This window comes from Tetrahymena thermophila, assembly GCF_000189635.1.
Source record: "Tetrahymena thermophila SB210 genomic scaffold scf_8254548, whole genome shotgun sequence".
Taxonomy (NCBI): Eukaryota; Ciliophora; class Oligohymenophorea; order Hymenostomatida; family Tetrahymenidae; genus Tetrahymena; species Tetrahymena thermophila.
Window position 1 is genome coordinate 397,844 of NW_002476319.1, and position 17,149 is coordinate 414,992.

The 17,149-nt window shown below is 22.7% G+C and overlaps 5 protein-coding genes across 5 annotated transcripts; 1 reads left to right on the forward strand and 4 right to left on the reverse strand. All coding sequences in view use genetic code 6, as the record gives it.

Moving 5' to 3' along the window:
- Window positions 1–226: 226 nt before the first annotated feature.
- On the reverse strand, window positions 227–1,078 carry TTHERM_00316980 (immobilization antigen; the record flags this gene model as incomplete). Its single annotated transcript, XM_001021379.1, has 1 exon — window positions 227–1,078. The coding sequence occupies one exon, from the start codon at window positions 1,076–1,078 to the stop codon at window positions 227–229; it is 852 nt and encodes a 283-aa protein (XP_001021379.1).
- Window positions 1,079–2,748: 1,670 nt separating this feature from the next.
- Window positions 2,749–5,851, reverse strand: TTHERM_00316990 (FG-GAP repeat protein; the record flags this gene model as incomplete). Its single annotated transcript, XM_001021380.2, has 12 exons — window positions 2,749–2,793; window positions 2,848–2,968; window positions 3,026–3,108; window positions 3,172–3,284; window positions 3,343–3,459; window positions 3,526–3,949; window positions 4,007–4,185; window positions 4,242–4,856; window positions 4,952–5,097; window positions 5,211–5,307; window positions 5,442–5,700; window positions 5,813–5,851. 12 exons carry the CDS (start codon window positions 5,849–5,851, stop codon window positions 2,749–2,751), a joined length of 2,238 nt encoding a protein of 745 aa, XP_001021380.2.
- Window positions 5,852–6,362: 511 nt separating this feature from the next.
- TTHERM_00317000 (actin) lies at window positions 6,363–8,175 on the forward strand (the record flags this gene model as incomplete). Its single annotated transcript, XM_001021381.1, has 8 exons — window positions 6,363–6,468; window positions 6,538–6,578; window positions 6,683–6,785; window positions 6,910–7,108; window positions 7,202–7,296; window positions 7,387–7,591; window positions 7,651–7,759; window positions 7,831–8,175. The coding sequence occupies 8 exons, from the start codon at window positions 6,363–6,365 to the stop codon at window positions 8,173–8,175; spliced, it is 1,203 nt and encodes a 400-aa protein (XP_001021381.1).
- Window positions 8,176–8,746: 571 nt separating this feature from the next.
- On the reverse strand, window positions 8,747–10,483 carry TTHERM_00317010 (snRNA-activating protein of 50 kDa MW carboxy-terminal protein; the record flags this gene model as incomplete). Its single annotated transcript, XM_001021382.2, has 9 exons — window positions 8,747–8,804; window positions 8,852–8,932; window positions 8,992–9,276; window positions 9,331–9,405; window positions 9,495–9,733; window positions 9,793–9,847; window positions 9,908–10,143; window positions 10,207–10,273; window positions 10,332–10,483. 9 exons carry the CDS (start codon window positions 10,481–10,483, stop codon window positions 8,747–8,749), a joined length of 1,248 nt encoding a protein of 415 aa, XP_001021382.2.
- A 1,461-nt stretch (window positions 10,484–11,944) lies between these two features.
- Window positions 11,945–15,163, reverse strand: TTHERM_00317020 (hypothetical protein; the record flags this gene model as incomplete). The annotated part of the gene is made up of 1 exon (XM_001021383.1): window positions 11,945–15,163. One exon carries the CDS (start codon window positions 15,161–15,163, stop codon window positions 11,945–11,947), a length of 3,219 nt encoding a protein of 1,072 aa, XP_001021383.1.
- Window positions 15,164–17,149: the final 1,986 nt, after the last annotated feature.

The following is a 17,149-nucleotide window of genomic DNA, read 5'->3' on the forward strand; positions in this document are numbered from 1 at the left end:
TTTAATAAACTTCACTCTGAAAAGTTTTATTTTAAATAATAAATAAATATTTTATCATAAATTCCAATACTCTTTTTAAAATAAAATAAAATAATTTATTTTTTAATTTGAAATAGGAGAAAAGTTGTTAAAATTATCTAAAAATCTAATTTATACTATAATTTAAGACACATTTTTAATCCATATATACAATATAAAATAGATTTATAACAAATTTTTAAAAAATTCAAATGAGAACTATGAAGCTAATTATTGCAAGAGAAAGTGAAATCAACTATCCAAAACTTGGCGCTGAGCATCCAGCTGCACCTCCAGGAGCTTACATAGGAGTTTCACTGCTAGATTTACAAGCACAAGTTTATTAGCCAGCTCCTAGAGGTAAGGCGAAAGGATCAAAACACTTACAAACAGAGACATCACCTACTTTAGTTTATTATTAGGAGCCAGAGTTTGAAGGACATTTAGAACATATAGCAGCTGCCTTACTACTAACATTTGCAGCAGTAGTCATGAAATATCCTGGTTAACAAGCATCACATTATGAAAGGTCACCTACTGCTTGAGGAGGAGCAGAAGGAGTTGCTCCTGCACTTTTGTCACATGCTGAACATTAAGCTGCAGCTTCACTTCCTGTAGCAGTATTTGCAGTTTATGTCATGTAATAACCTGGCATACATGAATTGCAAGAAGAAACCTTTTGAACTGATGAACCTGCTTAAGGTTATGCGGGAGAAGAGTTGGTCCCACAAGGAGTGCAAGTAGGAGAAGTTGAAGAAGAACCTTAAACGGTAACATAATAGCCAGGAGCACAAGCTGAGCAAGCAGAAACAGCAGTTACACTAGGACCAGTGTTAGTAGCACCAGGAGCAGACCAGGTATTTGAGGTACATTGAGTGCAAGAACCTCCATGATTAGCATTAGTTCCCCAGTAGCCAGGATTACAAACGCAATTTCCTTATTATGGTGATGCATTTTAAACACAATTAGGAGGAGGTTATTGTTATTATTATTGCTAACCTTATGCAGTAGTGAAACTTGCTATTAAGAGGAGAGATAAGATAATTAGCTATTTATTCATTTTTTTATTTTGCCTATTAATTTTTATGGATAGAGAATATTTTTTAATTATTTTGATTTCATTTTTAACCAAAAATATCTTGAATTTAAATCAAACGCATTTATAGATTAATAGAGTTCAGGTTTAAAATTTTTTAAAATTCAAGTTAGTTTTGAACAGATTAATTAAATTCAAGCTATATTATGAGTTAGGTTATAACTTAATCTGTAATAAAAAATTGAATGGAAATATAAAATATAATTATTTTAAAATTAAGTATAAATTAGAATTGAAACACAGATTATTCCATAAAATAATATTTTAATTAATAATATTTGTTTAAAAAAATATTTTATAACTATTAAAAATAGATATCTTTTAAAAAATAAATTAACTGCTAAAAAAGTTCTACAAAAAAGCAAATTTTAGATATAAACGCAATACGTTTGATAGATTTTAATGTTGTAAATTAATTTGATAAAAGTTTTTAAATAAAAGTAAATTAAACTAAAAGTAAAAAATAATTTTGAAACAATTTATTTTCTTTATTAATCAAAGCATTTTATAAGAATATTTCAATAAAATAGCTTTATGTTTTTTTTTTCATTATATTTTCTATTTTATTTTATGAAAGAATAATCAATTTTTTTATTTCTATAATTTACTAATTTTATTTTATCGAAATTGATTAATAGAACATTTAAGCGTTAGAGCCTGCTGTAGTAAATATGAGTTCTTTTCCTAACGCAGTAAATATCTTTTGAAATTTAAAAAAATTTTTAATTTCTGAAAATAGCAGAAATAATCAGTATTAAAATATCTGATAGAATTATTTTTAAAATAATTTTTAAAAATAAACTTAAAATTAAACAAGTAAATTACAAAATTAAGTACTATACATACTCCTTAATTAAGACCCAAGGTTTTTAAAACTTTTCCAAAAAATTTAGGAATTTTTTTAAAAAAATTTTGTGTATTAATATAAATCACCATTAATTAATATAGGATAATGTAGTACAGTATTATCTATTTAAATTTAATAAAAATTAAAAAAAAAAATATTTTCAAACATAAAAATAAAATCTATTCATAAAAAATAATGATTATTGTAAATTTTAGTATAAATTTATAGATGGTATTTATTAAAGTTATATTTTAAAAAATATCACAGAAAATATAATTCACAAGATATTTAATTAGTGTATTTATTTATTTCCTGTATTTATTAAATATAATCTATTTCATTAATTTTTGAGTGAATGATTATGCAATTATTTAAGTTTAATAAAATATAAATATTAGTTTCCAAAATAATAATAAAATGAAATAGTTTAAAATAAATTTTAAATATCTTGTTATATTATATTAAAAATAAGTCTAAAATAAAATAAATAGGATATAAAATTAAGAATAATCTATTTAAATTTAACAACAATTAAAAAGAATTATTTTTTAAAATCAGAAATTAAATGTTTTATTAATAATTTAAATTTTTGAAAAATTTAGTAAAAAATAATAATAAGAAAAGATTATGTAAATAGAATTTTTAAAAAAATAAATACAGAAAAAATAATTCAAAATAAATTTAATGAATGCATTTATTTACTTTTTACTTTCTTTCTATTTTTTACAATTTATTTATTTAATTAATTATTATTTGTCTGTATGTTAAATTATGCAATCAATTAAGTTCAAATTAATAAATTAGCCACTTCTATTTCCCTTTTATCTTAATTCTTTTATATTAAAAAAATTTAAAATTTATTATAAAACTATTTTTTTTAAATTACCTTCTCCCTTAGAAATAAATAATATATTACAATACCAAGGACTACTAAAATACATGCTGCAATAATTAAAATTGCCAACAGAGATTCTGTAACATTTACCATAAAAGATACAGCTTTCCAACTAATTAAAAAAAATGTATTCTTTATACTTAGAAGTTATTAATGAAGGATAATTTACTTATCTGGATTATTTTTTGATGGGTAAATGTTAATTTAGCTGTTAGGGATGATAGGATTCCATACATTCACTGAGTTACTGCTCTATTAATATTTAAAAAAATATTAAGATTTGATCTTTAAATTTTTATTTATTTATTTATTTACTTGCAGTCCCAATCCAACACTAAGATTTTCTATATAAGAGTTAGTTCTTGCTATTCCCATAATAACATATGGTATTTATAATGGAATAAAAGCACTCTAATAGAGTTAAATTCCTATTTTATATGGATTAAATGATTGAATTAAAAAATTTTTATTAAGGGAATTTATTACCTTTAATAGGCTTAACTTATTCTTCTATGCTAATTACTTTACAAACAACTGTTGCTCCATAAATGTTGCTGCTTGTATAATCGTTATTTACAGTTCCATCTAAAGATCCATTCATAACTAAATAACATTTATAATTTAATTTTTTATTTATTTTTTAATCCACAAAAGAATTCAAATTATTACCAAAGGCTTTAACAAAATAAGAATCTGTCTTTAAAAAATTATAAATTGCAGTAACAGAGATTTGCTTTTCCAATGTTTCAGGGTCAATTGTGTAAGTATTTAGAATTATATCAAGTTATCCATTTTCATTAAAATCGAAAAACGATGCTGATATTGATTTTTGGCTACTTATTAAACCATACTTAGTATTTTATCCTTATAGTTCAAAGTATCTTTTATGGTTACTCAAAAGTTTTTCGCACTAAGGAAGGTCACAGTAAGTATTTTCGAAGAAATAGCTGTAAGAATCTATGGAATCTTTAGTGATTGTCATCAATAGATCATTATATCCATCTAAGTTAAAATCACCAAACCTAAGACTAGGATAGTTTATTTGATCATCAGATTTGAATATTCTAAATTCAAAATCTATGATAAGAATATCCTTAATGAAAAATAAATTTAATATATTATTTAAAGCATTTATGAATTAAATGTGTACTGATTAAGTTTCAAATATGTTTGATAAATCGCCATAAATTTTGGTAAAAATATCATTTTCTGAGCAAAGATTCTTAGCTGAAGGAGTTATATGATTGAAAGCTATTTGCATTTTGCTTTTATATTACGTGTGATCCTAATCATTGTAAACAATTACCATATCAATACCTCCATCAAAATCTATTAATTATTATTTTTATAGCAATTATCAAAAGAAATTTATCAATATATTTTACTGATATCTGTGAAACCGATTGCTTGAACTATTTATTCAGGTGGAACTTTGTACACTTATGTTAAGCAGTAAAGTCCATTTTCTAATCTGATGTAAAATTCAAATGAGTGAGATTAAGTAGTATCAGGATTGTTAACGACAGAGTGTATAAATAAATCATTTCTGCAATCCCCGTTTAAATCTAATACAGAGCTGAAATGTATATCAGGCAACCTTCTAGATAAAATTTCATCTAACTCATCTCCATTTATGCATTATTTGTTGTCTTATTCTACTAAGCTTGAAAAATCTATTGTAGATAATTTTTAATATGTAGGATCGTTAGGATCACCTATGATAACAACTCTTTTTTAGAAGCCTTCTGTTTTCTTGTAATAAAATAATCCATGTAAATGCTAAGTATCCTTATAGTAAGGTATGATAAATGGTTATGTGTTGGAATCTACATAATAACTCACAACATTAACAAGTGTACAGGAACTTGAAGTGCATTCAGAAGATTAAATATTTTGTACATATTAAAATAGAAAATGTGCTGTATAATCTGTATTTTGAATCCCATCAGAATTATCAGATATAATTATCAGGTCTAAATACCCATTATAATCCCAATCAACTTATTTTTTATAAAAATAACAAATTAATTATCAATCACATATATTAAATTATTTATGAGCTAGTGAGTCCATATTTTCAATCAAAAAGTGTTACTTGGTATGATATTTTTTATGTCCTTACTGCATGTTTCATCAGCAGGGCTGCAGAAAGTATTTATTTTATTGTAAAATTTTTATGATGAATTCCATAAATACAAGTTTAATTTTTTTAAAGTCTGATCTCTCGTAATTATGCCTGCGCTTTAGTTAAAGATAATAAATAATATGAAAATATGATTTCAAGTTATCTTTCAAAAATAAATCTGTATTTTTTTGTTTTGTTTATCATTTGCAAAGTTTATAAAGTTTATTACTATTAATCATTTTTGTTGTAATGCCCAAATCCCATAATAGTCTCTCCTTAAAAGCCATCGCTCTCTTGATTTTAGAGAATATTTATCTGATACAAACCTAATATATCAAACAAAAAATAATTTTTATCATGCATACATAGCGAGGTAATAAGAAATTTTTGAGTATTTTTTAATAGCTGTAACTTTATCCTGTTTTTACAAGCACAATCAATTAAATGATAGATTAATTACCTTCCTTCAAACCAGAGAAGTTAAAAATACTATTTACGAAATCAGATGGCTTGTAAGAAGCACATTCTACAGATGAAATTGCAAAAATAAATATTAATAAGTATATGCATGCGCAAAGGCAAATTTTGCGCCGACTTTGTTTAAAAGTAAAGCTCAACAATTTATAAAAATATTTTTAATTTTGCTTTCTGTAATCTTTTCTTCTAATTTTTTGTCTTCTTTTCAAAGCTAATGAACGGTATTTATCTTTTGTTATTAACTTTGTTTTAATTAAAAAAAAATTAGATTTTGCTAAATCAATCAATATTCTTTCATCTAATTTTTACAAAAGCTTAAATAATAAATAAGTGATTAAAAAGTAGTTCCCATACATGACATACATAGCAGGTATTTTAAAATCTAATTATCATTTTAAATTAGCTTGCACTGCTTTGCTTCAATAAATGTTAGATAAGAGTTGAATGTATGTATATTCTTTTACAACTTGTTAGTTTTTTAAGATTTTAATTAACCTCAATTGTTTATTTATACCTTAGTTACTCTATTTGCTCAAGATTAAATTAATTTTCAAAATTAAATTTAGAAAATCACCACTGAAATAATCTAAAATGCAAATTAAAATATTATCATGTAAAATATGAAAGCAATATTTGTTTGCTTTTTAAATGATTTTTTTAATTATGAAAATGTCATCCTAATCTAACAAACTGAAATTTATATGTAAAAAGCAATATTTTTTTTGTAAAAAAATTCAACTTAACTAGAAACTATTGCTTATAAATAATTGTTTAGTGATAAAGCAAATCAATTTAAACAAATTAAAATAAAAATCTTTTTGCGCGCTTGGCTTCAAGAAAGATACATAAATTTAATATTAAATAAATAGATTAACCTAAATTTAGCAAGCTAATTACAAAAGAAATGTATTTACCAGGAAGAAGAAAAGATAACTTTAAAGATGGTGCAACCGATTATTGCAAAAACATACCTTTTGTTCTAGAATTCGGAGGTTTGACAACAAGAGCAGGTAACTAATAATTATCTTAAATTTATAAAAATTTTATAACATTTGCCTTAATAATAAAAAAATAAATAGGTTATGCTGGTTATGAAACACCAACAATTTAAATCCCAACAGTAATCAACAATATATTGAAAAAAGCAGCATAAAATTAGTCAATTTAATGGCATTATTAGAAATTTATTACTTCGAAAAATTAATGCTTAAATTATAAAACTAGGATTATGCTACCAAAGGTAATAATGAAATAGAATTACTTGAATTTTATTCTCCTAGAGCTCCAGAAAATAGCGAAGTTAATAGTTTCCTATCATAAGGAATGGGTAAATGCTAATTTAAATTGAATACTAAAATAATCATTGAGATTTTTATTGAATTAGTTAAAAAATTTATTTAGTAGCATTTCTTTAACAGATTAATAAATGAATAAATTATTATTTAAAATAGTTAACAATTGGGAATAAGCTTCAAACTTCATAGAGCAGATAAATAAAAAGCTTATGCAAATAAATCCATCTGAAACACCTTTGTTTTTGATTGAATAAGCTCTCTCTACCAAAGATGTAAGATAAAAATGTGTAGAAGCTGTTTTTGAATCAATGAACTTCGCTGCTTTATTTATTCACAAAGCTCCAGTACTTTCTTCGTAATTAATTACAATCAAATTTAGCAAATAATATTTATTACTTAAAAAATACTATTTTTGTTTCAATTAATTAAATACTATTTTTTAAATTAGATACGTATTGGCCAAAGAAACCATCTTGCTAGTAGATTCTGGTGCATATAGTACTTACGTAGTTCCTATTGTTGAAGGTTACGTTAATTAAAAAGGTAAGAATTTTTATTAATAGTAAAAAAACAATTAATAGAACAAACAAATTTTTTTGGTATTTTTGTTTAGTTATTTATTTAAACTATTAGGTGTTATTAGAAGCGATATTGCAGGAGAATATTTGACAAAGTCTTTAGGAAATGTTTGGAAATCTAAGATTGAACCTGAATCTTTAAACAGATTCACAAATTATGCAAAAATAACTTAATCGATGAAAAATTGGGGAGCTAACGATTTAATAAGAGAAATAAAATCAAGAAACATAAAATTAAAAGAAACAAGACAAGATATAATGTAAGATTCATTTATTTCAAATTTGTCAAGAGTCTCAAATAAACAAATTTTTTATTTAGTAAATTTAACCATGCTGTAGATACTCAAATATTTGAATTGCCTGATAAATAAAAATTAGAAGTTCTCAACGAAATGTTTGAAGTTCCAGAACTATTATTTAATCCTATAGTAAAAAAAACTATTTCTTTAAAAACTTCAAAACTTATTAAATTAAATATTTTTTATTTTAAATTAAACAGCCAGAAGAGAATTTTATGGGATTGTAGGATTTGATCAAGCAAAGTATAGAGAGAGTAGATTCAGAAAACAGAAGAGAATTACTAAATAATATTATGGTTGTAGGAGGTAACTCAATGATTCCAAATTTAATAGAAAGATTACAAAGAGAAATTACATAGCTAGAAATTAACACTTCAGGAAGAGTTAAAATTTATACAACATAAACAATTAATGAAAGAGCTCATTCATCTTGGGTTGGAGGTTCAATTGTAGCTTCTATGAGCACTTTTGACAATTTGCTAATGACTAAGAGAGATTATGATGAACATGGTCCTATCCTTATTGAAAGAAAGGTACTTTTCTGAAGATTAACTAACATATAAACTATATTTATTATTTTCTAAAGTAGTAAATTTTAATTTCATTCATAAAATTTGTATTTAATCTATAATCCTTATTTTGTATTTCTACTGTATGCCCATAGATTATTTTCTATTTTAACATATATTAAAATCTACTAATATAATGCATTCATTCTCCTTTTATATTATATTTTTTGAATAAAAAATTATCTTAAAGCTTTTACTTAATTGTTTTAAAATCTATTCTTACCAAAAAAAAGTAAATACTTTTAAAAATCTTAAAATGATAATTTTTAATGTAAAAAATGATCATTAAATTGTTGATAGCTAATTGAAATAACTACCAGTAATAAATATTTAAAAAATACATAGAGTAACAATAAAATAACAAAAAATTTTCTTAGGATTTGTGGTGTAAAAAATACAATATAAATCAAATTGTGGTTGATTGTTTTATCAATAAATTAAGGGTATTATTACTTCTTTGTAAATTAAATAAACAATTAAAAATACAATATTTTAGTTTAGTTATTGTTTTATGTAGTATTTAGAATTAGTTTTAAAAAAAAACAGCTCATTCATAAATGTATGGATAATATGAGAAATCGTTATATCTTAATTCTTTTTTCCAACTTAAAAAAAAGATTAGATTTTAATATTGTTTATTAATTAAATTTACTTGATATGGGTTTGATTAAAACACTTTTCACATAGAAAAATAGGATTTTTAGATGAAACTTTATCATTGAAGCAAACGATCCTATTTTGATTAAATTTAGAATGGTAAATAAAAAAAGTTTTCAAAAAAAAAAAAAATACTCTGTAAAGAATAAGTTGCATCCATCACATTTTCTTCTTTTTACTTTAGGCAGAAAAACATTGAAGGGGTACAGATCTTTATCAGCTGGCAGATCTGTATTCCATAGACGTATTTCATTAAAAACAATCATGTGATCACATTTATTTTAATGTCTAAATACATATGGCTTACCTATTTGTATTTTAATTTACTCAAACATTTCATTTAAGGTTTTTTCTTCAAATTCTTCTTCAAACTGCATTCCACTATTTTGAGAGTTTATTTTTGCTTCTTGCTGCCATTCACTTTAAAAAAATGTATATAATAAATTAAATTTTTAATTAGAAAAAATGATTTACTGGTATAGGTTTTTAACATCTATCTTGTATTGGTTGTTGTAAAAAGTATTTTCTATAAATAAGAATGAGGGTTTCCTAAATAGTTTTAAAATTATTCATTAATTTCATATGAAAATTTTAGAGAAATTTATATAAATTGAAAAAAAGTTATTGAATAAAGCTACATAAACTTTGAGTCAGGCTGGGATTGTTGTCCACTCGGAATTCTTTCAGAGAGTTTTTCTGAAAGACATTCAATTTTAAAAACTAAATCTTACAAAAATTAAATATCGTATACTAAATATTCGTTTTGCTTTAATCCATTGATGCTGTTATAAACAGAAACTTTTATTATTGTGTGATTTGTGTCTAGTTTTTTCTCAATAGGAATGAATCTTTTCTTTTCTTCTTCTATTGCTTTTTACTGTAATAAATAAATAAATTATATGCAAAATATTATTTAATCTAACTAAAATTTATTACAATAGGTCTATCCATCATGTTTTTACACAAAGCTTTAATCTTAACTTCTTTCTTCCTTTATGACCCATTTAAAAATTGCTCAAAAAATAATAATATATATTTGTAAAAAAGTTACTCTAATACTTTAAAAGACTCCAAAACTGATATTTGCTAAGAAATATCTTGAGTAAAAATAGGAACCTTCAATTTATCAACAAGTACTGATAAATTTATTGATTCTTTTTTCATGTCTTTTATATTTTCTTTGGCATCTTAAACTAGCTAGTATGGACTTTAAGAATTCAAAATAATATTTTTTTTGCTTGCTTCATCTCCGCAAGCTTTAAGATGTTCTTTTAAATCTTCATTATCCTGATTTAAAAATTAAAATATTATTAAAATCTACCTCTTAAAACATTTAATTAATAATCTTACTGGTATTTCTAATTCAACATACCTTTCCATCATGTCTTCACCATGATTTATTTGTAAATCAGAGCAGCTTTTAAAATATTATTGTAAATGATTAAATTTAAATTAAGAATCCAAAATAGAATTACTCATAATATGAATCGGGAAGTTGCTATTTATAATCGCTAACACAGCTCTCTATCTATTTATAATTAATTAATAGCTTTTAAGAAAAATCTTTTATAAACATGCTAGTGTTTTCTGGATAGGCAAATTGTAACCCATTTTAATCTTTATTCATTTTTTTTTATCAAAGATACCAAATTAAGCTATATAAAAATCAGATATATATAATTGCAAAAAATTTATATGTAGAATAAACAAATTTAATTAATTAATTTACCAATTAAATTTTTGATCAAAATGTTTACATTTTAATTCTGAGTAAATAAATATTCAAGATTATAAATTTCTATTCTAAAATAGTAAAATTATTGCACTTTAATTTTGTGTTTTTTAATAGGATAACAATATTTAAAATTTGTTAGTGGATTACCTTAAGTCTTATTTAGAGAGTTTTAATCCTTTTGTAAAGAGTTTTGAAAATTATCAAATGATTAAGTAGTTTAAATAATATATATTTTAGTAATAACAAATATGAAAAAATTTTTATTAAAAATTAAATATTATTTTTAGAACTTAAATAAAAATTTTTGAATTAAATATTTGAGTATAAATAAATATAGATAGATTAAATAAAGTAAATATATTATTTAAGAGTTATTTTTGATTAATATTGGAGAGATAATTAATACTAAAAGATATTTATTAAAGATAAAATATTATGTATTATTTGAGTATAAATAAAAATAGAAAAAGCAATATATAATAAATTGGTTCTATTATTAATATAAATATTTTAATTTTTACTCATTAATATTAAAAGATAATCATTAAAAATTAAATAATATTTTTTGAATTTTAATAAAAATAATTTAGAAACAAAAATTTGAATAACTATAAATATGGATTAAGCTTGTATGTAATTGATTAATTGATATATATATATATATATATATATTGATTTTTTTATTAATATTTATTTTTTATTATTACTTAAAAGATAATCATTAAAAATTAAATATCATTTTTAGAATTTTAATAAAAATAACTTTGAATTATATATTTGTGTATCAATACATATAGATTAAGTAATGAAAAAATTGATTAAGTATTATTATCATTGATTAATATTAAGAGATATTTATTAAATTTAAAATAGTATCTATTATTTGAGTATTAATAAATATAGATTTAGCAAATATATATAAATTGGTTTTATTATGAATACATTTTCTTTAGTAATTACTAAAAGATATTTATTAAAAAAATAAATAATTATTATAGAATTTTAAAAAGAGTTTTGTATTAATTATTAGAGTATTAATAAATATAGATTAAGTAAAGATATAAATTGGCTAAGCTGTATTATTAATACATATATTTTAGTAATAACTAATTAAAAGATAGATATTTATTAAAGATTAAAAATATTTTTTAGGAATTATTTATTTTAAATAATCTTAAAAGTTCAAAATTTACATTTTTATTATAGTGTGTGTTATTATGATTATTGCTATTTTTATGTTATTAAAAGATAATCAAATAGAATAATTTAATAGTTTATCAATGAAAGCATTTTGGTTTTAAAATTTTAAACACATTCATCTAAAATAATGAAGGCTCTTACTGTAATTTAATATCAATCATCTATTAAAGTAAGTGATAAAATACTACTTTCATCACTTTCGTTATCGTCATTTTATTTTTACTCTCCTGATATTGAATTGCTTGGCTTTAAATTCATTTTTTCGTTACCATTCTCTCTATTTACAAATTATTTAAAGGTAGATTATTGAGTGTTATTTTGTTGCTAATAGAAGTTTCTGATCTAAATTTATTATTAGTTTTTGGTTGTTGAAGAACCTTAATAAGCTTGATTTTAAGCCTTATTTTCTTCAAGTTATAGAGAATTTACTTTGCTAATTTTGTTAATACCATTTAGTTATTGATGTTGCATCATTTGGGTATTATTGTTATTGAGCATTTATCCATTTATTTAATTCCCATTTTAGTAAGTCTGTTATTACTTTTATTATTATTATAATCCATTAGAAATTTAATTATTTATTAGCTTTTCAGATAAATTATTAAAAGTTACAATTTGATCTGAGGATTTTTATTATTGTTATTACTGGTTGATAGTATTATTGATTTGGTTTTATTATGGTTAAGATTCGCTCATATTAAAATTTAATTGTTAATTTTACACATTTTTTGTTTAATTCTCACGGTAGTTAAAGCTGTTGTCACTATTTTTTCTGATAGAGGGTTAATTAGATTAGGTATTTTGTTGCATGTTAACAAATCCATTAAATTAATTTTACTATTGTATTTTTTGAAAATTCTATTATTACTACTGAGGTGGTTGCTAAGGCATTCTCTACATTTAATTCATGTCGTTGAGACTATTTTATGAGGGTTTCTTTTAAATTGTGTAAGCAGGCATTTAAGTGTTTGTATTTTAAAAACCATAATTATTATTAATGTTGCTTGATAATGAGTTTCTATTTAATTGCTAAACTAATTAGCTGTCTTGTAAAGACTACTAATAATTTTATTAGGGTTGATTTTAGTAATTAAAATTAGAGTTTCCTTATTAGTAGATATTATTTGAAAATGTTTTTCCTTCTTTTTAAGGTGAAAGGTAGCTAGAAAAATTTTATTAAGAGTTTTATTGATTTGGAGATAAGTATTACTACTAGGAGAGTTGATTTCTTGATTAGCTATAACCTGCTTAATGATTATTACTATTCACGTTTTATGGAGTTGAGACTTACTAATTAACAGTATTATTTATGTTATTAAAATGCTTTGGAGATGGTAAATTACTCCAGCTTTAATTAGATCGACTTTATTACTATATTTAAATAGATACATTATTTTATTTGTTAATGGAAAGATTATTATTATTAGGAGTGTTTGTACTAGTTTAATTACTAAAATTATTATTGAAATTTTAAGCATTAAAATTTACTGGCTATTATTATTATTACTGCTAGTTATTATTAAAATTAGGAGTTTTTATGCTGCTACTGCTTGGAACTTAGTAAGAAGCTGAATGAAATTAATTTGGATTCAAATTATTGTTATTTTATTTGTGCTGATAATTTTTTTACTATACTTACTGGTCTTAAAGCGAGTTTATTGTTATTTGTTTATTGCAATTAGCACTTCCTTGACTTAAATTTGATTTATTTGATTTTTCTGGTAGAGAGCTTTATGGAGATATTTATTGCTTATTTTGAGGTTGATAATTAGAAACTTGCTGGTTTTAAAAGAAATTGTTAAACGAATTCTATGATTAAGGATTCTAGTTACAATTAATTGGTTGATTGACAGCTGATATTATTCCTCCTCCTTCTTTTATTAATATTTAATTAATAAGTTGCTTTTTCCTTTCCTATTCGTACCTAAAAATACTATCAGATAAGATTTGTTATTATTGCTTCTTTAAAGACTTTTTCTTCTTTGATTATGTTTTTTGGATATTTTTAGGATCTTTAGAAATAGATAAATTTTTAAGGTTGATTTGATATTTTGAAGTATTATTGTTTTTTTTTTGATCATCTTATTAATCTTATGAATTTTCTTTGCTTTTAGAGTCATCGCTGTCATAGCAAATTACGTTGTTTTACTAATCTTCTTCCTCTTCATCTTAAGAATTTTCTTCGAAATCGTTAGAGTGACTTTCGTTGGTGTAAACTCTCTCGATACTACCTTCTAAACCAGAGTGATCTTGAACTTGGTTGTTGTTAGAATTATCACTATTTTCTTCATTCTAATTGGCATCTTTATTGTTAAAATCTTCGAAGTCAAATATGTTTTTATCTTATTAGACTAAACGACTTAGATAAATAATTACATTTGGATTGCTAGATTCAAAAGGAACAGGATTATATTCTTTTTTGTTGTTACCACCATGATCGTTTACAACTTACCCATCTTATGTTATTTTAATGCTCCTTCTACGAATCACTGGGAGATCCATAGTAGCAGGTATTTTAAATATGCCTCTAATGGTAATTTCTCTTTCAAGCTATTCTTGCTCAATAGAATTTATTGAAGAAAATTTTGTCTTTGCATTGCAATTTAATATGGTTCCTCCTGCAACTCCATTGTTGCTTCTGTTGCTATTTTAACTCATTGCAACAGAGTCACTTTTTTTTTTAACTGAATCAATTGTTGCTTATAAAGGTGTAATATTTTCTATAAGGGAATCAGTTAGTTGCTTTCCTATTGTACTTATAATTCCATTTCTCAATTTAAGCAAATTAGAAAGCTCATCAGCAACTCTATTATTGATATCTTAATATTTTATAGCTGAATTTTTTAATTTATCGTTATTTCTTGTAACTTTTGGGTTATTTTTCCTTTATTGTAAGGAGATAGTTCCAACTCCAGTACCTGCACTAAGGATGAAACTATTTGGATTTTGTTTAGCAGCTTGTTCTTCTTGTTTCAAAACAAGATCCTATACTTTGTTAAGGTAGTGTTCATACTTTTCTTTTAAAAATTATCTTTTTTTCCATTAATTTTTTGTAATTTTATCTATATTTTATATAAAATCGTTTATCTTTTGTGGTACAGAGCTTAAGCATTGCTACATACACAGCAAGGCTTGGCTAAATCCATCAAAAAATGCGTTAATTTCAACTTTAATTTCCTTCTCTAAGTATTTATCTTAGAGAGCTATTAAGTCTTCATGTAGACTTTTCTGACAAGAATACAAATTTTCTGAGGACTATTTAAACTAAAGCAGCTTTTTTTATATACTTTTAATCAAGTTTTCAGATTATTGCAAGCATAAGTATTAGCTATTTACTGCTGTTTCTTAGGAAGCATCTACTACATCATTCATTAGGTAAGTAAGCAAACAAATTTATCTTTAATTATTATTGCTTTTTATTGACTATTATTCTAATATACTATTAAAACCTCTTTTTAATGTTAATATGCTATCAGATTTCTAACTGAATATTTGTTTGAAAACTAATTATTTTTAGGAATTAGAGAGAGAATTTCCTCTTCTTCTTCTTTTTCTTCAAAAAATTATTTCACTGACTATTTTGTTTCAAAATATTTATGTCTTAGGCAGCAGTTAACAAGATACAGATAACAGTATAAAAATATCAAACTACCAAAGTAAAAATGCTTATTTTTCAAATAATTTCTAAAATAAAATTTTATGTTATTATGAGTTAGACCTAAATTTGTTATCTTCGTAAGTTGTTGTTTTGGAATTCTATAAAATGGATTAAAAAACTTGTTTTCTTGTTTTATATATCCTACTTTAATAATGCTTTTTTTTAATATATACTTTCTTGATTTTTTTTAATTAATCAATTTTATATATGATAATTAACTAACTATCTTTTTGGGATAGAGTATATTCTGTGGCTACTCTCTTTCTTCTTTTTTTTTTCTTTCTTTTTTAAGCTTAGCTATTGACAAAGCAAACAAGCATACATATATACATATTTATATTTGTAAATCATTTGCCAATTTTTAAATTATTAATTATTGCTTTTTGATAAATAGCAAAAAAAGTTTGTTTATTTTATTGTTTGCCCCTTCTTTGTAGAATCCAACTATTAAGCAAGTCTACATAGAAGAAAAATATATAATAAATATTAAATTTGATTTCATAATGCAAACAAATTCAAATATTAACACACAAAAACTTTATTCATATTTCCAATTGAATTCAGGCTTAAACTTTCAAACAAATGCTTTTGAAAAAGTAATTTATAAAATTTGTTCTATACAAGAAATATAAAAGCATTTGATTAATCAAGTTAAATACTTAACTTTGAAATGTTTTTGATAACCACTTGTTAAACTAAATCATTAAAAAAGTAAATTTTATACATATGTAATTACATTAATTTTGTAGTAAGACATAATTTGAGAAAATAAGTCATAGAAAGCGCTTCAAAGCATTAAAAAAGAGATAAAATATATATATGATAAATAACATATAAAAACACAGATATTCAAGATTAGGTAGTAAATACTGATTACCTCATATCACATATCAGATAACGTATTAACTTAAGTAAAAAATAGAATTAGTATAATCAATCTTTTTCCCATAAAAATATTGAAAAAATAGACAAAAAAAATAAAAAAGGGAGAGAATTAAAGAATAAAAATATATCTATTTTAATCATAAAAAGATTTCAAAATATACTTAAAACCTTACTTACATCTATTTATTTAATTGTAAGTTAAGAAAGATATATGCACATTATAAGTAAGAAGGCTGTTTAATGTAAGTGAAAGATGACTATATAATTAGTTCGTGGTTAGAAAAAATTTTATATTTGATAAAAATTAAAAAATTTTGCTAATCTAATTTATCATCACATGTTAAACTATAAGCAAAAATATTCACCAAATTTAATTAAAAACTCGTTTAAAATATTCTCCAATAAACCAATAAATGACGATTCAAATATTATATATAATATATTTAATACTAGTTTTAAATATCACTAAAACATTCTTATTTACTTAGTCATTTAAATAAAAAAGTTAATATTTTTTTTGATTTTTAAAATTGAGGTTTCAGATAGAATTACTACTAATTGACTAGATTTTGTGTATTTTAATTTCTGTTGAAGAGATCTTTAAAAAATACAAATAGTTGTAAAACTGATTTTAACTCACTATATAAGAATAATAATTGAAATTTTACTAGAAAAATTCTATTCAACTACATATATCGCTTTGCTAATATATAGAGGAGAATCGAAATTTCCCATATTATAAAAAATCGCTTTTTAAATTAATCAAGAAATTATCTACTCGATTGAATTTAAAAAGCAAATAAATGCATAAAATA